Genomic DNA, 5,000 nt, shown 5'->3' on the forward strand with positions numbered 1-5,000 from the left:
AGTGAGGGATGTTGGACCTGCCCACCTTTTAAGGGCAATTTGAGGTCTTTATGGGTATTTACTGTTAAAAGGTACCATGTACCCTGTAATCAGTTATGGAGCGATAACTTTCTCTTTCTCAACCGTGATCACTTGATCAACCTAACCCTAACCACATTTTACCACTTGCTTGCTGTTGAAAGGTTGGTCACCATGCACCCTGTTATCAGGAACATACGCATTATTTTGAGTCTGGCAGGCTCTGGTCAAAAGTAGTATATTAGATAGGGAATAGGGTGCCATATGGGACACAGCGTCTGGCTACTCAGCCAGTCTAGTCAAGGGAGAATTTAAAATATAATAATATATGCCATTTAGCAGACGCTTTTACCCAAAGTGACTTACAGTAATGTGTGCATACATTTTACATACGGATGGTCCCGGGAATTGAATCCACTTTCCTGGCATTGCAAGCACTGTCCTCCACCAACTGAGCTACAGAGGAAAATTTCAGGTCTCCTTGCTCAACATTGACCTCTTGCTTAACCCTAGTCTTAACCCTACTCTTAACCCTAGTCTTAACCCTAGTCTTAACCCTAGTCTTAACCCTACTCTTAACCCTAGTCTTAACCCTACTCTTAACCCTACTCTTAACCCTAGTCTTAACCCTAGTCTTAACCCTACTCTTAACCCTACTCTTAACCCTAGTCTTAACCCTACTCTTAACCCTAGTCTTAACCCTACTCTTAACCCTAGTCTTAACCCTAGTCTTAACCCTACTCTTAACCCTACTCTTAACCCTAGTCTTAACCCTAGTCTTAACCCTAGTCTTAACCCTACTCTTAACCCTAGTCTTAACCCTACTCTTAACCCTACTCTTAACCCTAGTCTTAACCCTAGTCTTAACCCTAGTCTTTTCCCTATCCATAGCATATTTTCTCTCTTGTTTGGTTTGGGAAGATAGGCATTGGTCACCATCTGTTATAAGTAAACAGTAAAGGAAGGCCCATTACTCTAAGCCTGTTTAAGTCTGGGAGCATTGACCTCTTGCTCAAACTTTGCTCCTGCCTTAGTCTCTGCCCTAGCCATAAAACGGTAATTCACCACCTTTTCACTCTTGTTGTTGCAGATGGACTGCATTCACAAAACGCTGATTGGTCCAGGGTTTAGGCTAGCCACGTCCCCTATGAGGAAACCCAGCTCATCGTGTGTTGTGTGCCGGCTGAGGTTCAACTCGGAGGTAGGCAGAGTTTGACCTCATACAGGGCAGTACCAGGGATGCTTGAGAACTCTACTGTCTCAACACACTACTGTCTCAAAAGCGTTCCAAAAGGTTTCATCAGCTGTCCCCATAGGAGAACCCTTTTTAGTTCCAGGTAGAAACCTTTTTGGTTCCAGGTAGTTCTACACTGAACAAAAACATAAACGCAACATCTAAAGTGTTGGTCGTATGTTTCATGAGCTGAAATAAAAGCTCCCAGATATTTTCCATATGCACAAAATGCTTATTTCTCTCAAATTGTGTATACAAATTTGTTTACATCCCTGTTAGTGAACATTTCTCCGTTGCCAAGTTAATCCATCCACCTGACAGGTGTGGCAAATCAAGAAGCTGATTAAACAGCATGATCATTACATGTTCATTGTCGTTTTAGAGAATTTGGCAGTATGTCCAACCGGCCTCACAACCGCAAATCACATATAACCACGCCTACCTCCACATCCGGCTTCTTCACCTGCGGGATCGTCTGAGACCAGCCACCTGGACAGCTGGTTCTCCTATGGGGACAGCCGATTAACCCTTTTAGGTTTTAGATAGCACCTTTTTTTCTAAGAGTGAACTCGTGCCTGGTCTTTCTCAACATGCAGGCATTGTCAAATGTGTTATTTTGTTATTTTATTAGGATCCCCATTATCTGTTCCAAAAGCAGCAGCTACTTTTCCTGTGGCATATGCAAGTGTTGTGTGGGTGTAAACCGTGGGAGCGCAGGTTTGAAATATTGGATGAAATGTATGAGATTAAAATCTCTCCAAGAGTTGAAATTGCTCTGGATAAGAGCATCTGCTAACTGACGAAACTGTAATAATGTAAAATCTCTGGCTTAACCCTGTGGCTGTATGACTTGATGACTTGAGAACATACTACTGCATGGTCATTGGGCTTGTTGTTGTATCTTGTGTGACTCTGTGGTTCTGGTTCTATTGTTTCTCTCTGTGTAGAGCCAGGCCTCATCCCATTACAGCGGTACCAAACACTTCAAGAGGCTCAAAGCCCTTGACCCACTGGACTGCAAGACCAGAGCCCCTGACGCAGTCACCAAGAGCATCTCACCCTGCCATGTGCCGCCCAGCTCAGACTCCAGTTCAACAGGTTGGTGTGTGTGTGTGTGCGCATGCATGAGTGCACGCGTTAGGGTGTGTGCGTGTGTATGTACGTGCGCGTGTGTGTGTGTGCGTGCATTCAAGGGTGTATGTGTAAATATGTGCTGACATCAAACACATAAAGGATCCTTGTAGCTTTGATCATCCAGACCATCCCTTCTAACAGACCCTGCGTTTCCTGTCAACACTCTCTATCTCTTTGATGTGTGAGGAAGCCTCTCACCTGTCTATCCTCACTGCCATATAGAGCAGACGGACTAAAAAGCTGAAAGGCATTCAACTCTCCTCTCTCTACATGACCCTGTATACATGTAGACACACATTCTCACCAATGAGTCTTTAGAGGTTCAAACGCAGCACTTTGCTTGTGTGTCTGTAACGAATGCAGATCTGGGAGTATGTGTGTGGGAGTTTGCGTTGTTTGTTAATGTATGCGTGCCTCGGAGTATGTCCTTCTATATAAGTAGGCGTTTTCAAATGTGTTGTGGTATTCGTGAGTGTTTTAGAGCGTGAAAGCCCATTTATTTGACTTCATGCCATAGCGATAGAGTGAGCGAGTTTTTCTATTTTGTGTGGAACAAACAGTGGAGCTTTGTGATGATTACTTTGGCAAACAGCCTTATTGCCATTTTAGAGAGACAGTCAATGACAATAAAGAAATGCTCACAGGCCTAATCACCATTAACACATTACCTACTATGGGGTTTCCCTCTGGGGAAGCCCTCCGGCTCCCGATCCGTCTCACTGCAGATAATGGACCGTAATCATTTCAATCCGAAGCCTCTAATTTTCCCACTCTGAAAAATGGAAGCAGATTCCCATGGGAAATATTTGGTTATTACTGAGATTACAGAGGCTAATGGATCTCATAAACACTGTTGCTGGTGTGGTTTTATCTGTCTCAGTGAGTTATGGTAAAAGTTGAGAGACTTGGTCTGCTTCCCAAAAGGCACCCTTTTCCCTACATAGTGCACAATGGCCCTGGTCAAAAATAGTACACCAGTTAGGGAATAGGGTGCTCTTTGGGACGCAAGGCTGCAGTAGTAACCAGTATTAGAGACTCTGTTAGAGGTTGATGTAGGAGAGAAGAAAGCATCAGGGTTAACTTATGTCCCCTCTCTCTCTCACCACCACTACCACACACACACTCTCCCCACTAATTCACCACTACCACACACACACTCTCCCCACTAATTCACCACTATCACACACACACTCTCCCCACTAATTCACCACTATCACACACACACTCTCCCCACTAATTCACCACTACCACACACACTCTCCCCACTATATTCACCACTACCACACACACAAACACTCTCCCCACTAATTCACCACTACCACACACACTCTCCCCACTATATTCACCACTACCACACACACATACACTCTCCCCACTAATTCACCACTGCCACACACACTCTCCCCACTATATTCACCACTACCACACACACAAACACTCTCCCCACTAATTCACCACTATCACACACACAAACACTCTCCCCACTAATTCACCACTATCACACACACAAACACTCTCCCCACTAATTCACCACTATCACACACACAAACACTCTCCCCACTAATTCACCACTCAACACACTCTAATTCCCTTCCATTCTACGATGGTGGAAATGGATAAACTTGTATAGATTTCACTCATCCCCCCAAAACGATGGCAGCCTTTTATCACAATGCTCTATCTTATTATATTCTGTTCTATTCTGTTCTATTCTATTCTATTATTCCGTGTAGATGTCACATTCGGACCTGTGTTGTCACCACCCTCTGCCTCTGGGGTGGCGCCATCGACCTACAGCCCAGCAGTATCGATGGAGACACCCTCTGACCCCTCTTTGTCGCCCTGCCCCATGGTGGAGAAGGAGATGGAGGGAGCGGTGGAGGAGGTCGGAGAGTCGGAGGAAGACAAGGCTAAGAGACTGCTCTACTGTTCTCTCTGCAAGGTGGCCGTCAACTCTACATCCCAGCTAAAGGCTCACAACAGCGGTGAGAATGAAGCATCACTGACCTGTGTGCGTGTTTGCGTGTGTGTGTCATCATCATGCTGCAACAAGTCTGTCTTCTTAATCAATCAATGACGTCTACAGAGCTCAGGGCTCTCATCTGATCAATACCACACCAATCAATCAGTCACTCCCTCCCTAACCCCAAGACCTAGGCCATTACTGCCATCTTGATCTGACAGGTAAAGTGTATGTTAGGACAGGGCATCTCTCTTGTCATCATCTCCATTTACATTGAGATGCACATTTATGTAGTAGCCAGATGTCCCACTTTGTTAATACTTAGTTGGCGTCTCTGCTTCTAACCTTTGAACCATCTGCCCTTTCACCCTGTCAGGAACGAAACACAAGACAATGCTGGAGGCCAGGAGCGGCGACGGAGCCATAAAGTCATTCCCCAGATCAGGGGTCAAAGCCAAGCTGGCCCCTCCCACCGAGGTGTCAACGGGGCTCCAGAACAAAACTTTCCACTGTGAGATCTGCGATGTGCATGTCAACTCCGAGACACAACTCAAACAGGTGAGTTATAGCCATCAACTCCGAGTCACAACTCAAACAGGTGAGTTATATACTGTATATCTACTCTGAGATACAACTCAAACAGGTGAGTTA

The 5,000-nt window shown here is 45.2% G+C and overlaps 1 protein-coding gene across 1 annotated transcript in view; it reads left to right on the forward strand.

Moving 5' to 3' along the window:
* LOC311120374 (zinc finger protein 385D-like) overlaps nt 1-5,000 on the forward strand; it is a gene marked incomplete at both ends in the record, with an annotated part of 20,904 nt that overhangs the window by 14,376 nt on the left and 1,528 nt on the right. The window contains 4 exons of the mRNA XM_084157841.1: nt 1,109-1,219; nt 2,200-2,350; nt 4,120-4,371; nt 4,726-4,907. Coding sequence (XP_084013967.1) covers nt 1,109-1,219; nt 2,200-2,350; nt 4,120-4,371; nt 4,726-4,907 — 696 coding nt within the window. The remainder of the gene's footprint in view (nt 1-1,108; nt 1,220-2,199; nt 2,351-4,119; nt 4,372-4,725; nt 4,908-5,000) is intronic.

This window comes from Coregonus lavaretus (genome assembly GCF_964263955.1).
Source record: "Coregonus lavaretus genome assembly, chromosome: 3".
In the NCBI taxonomy this organism is placed as follows: domain Eukaryota; kingdom Metazoa; phylum Chordata; class Actinopteri; order Salmoniformes; family Salmonidae; genus Coregonus; species Coregonus lavaretus.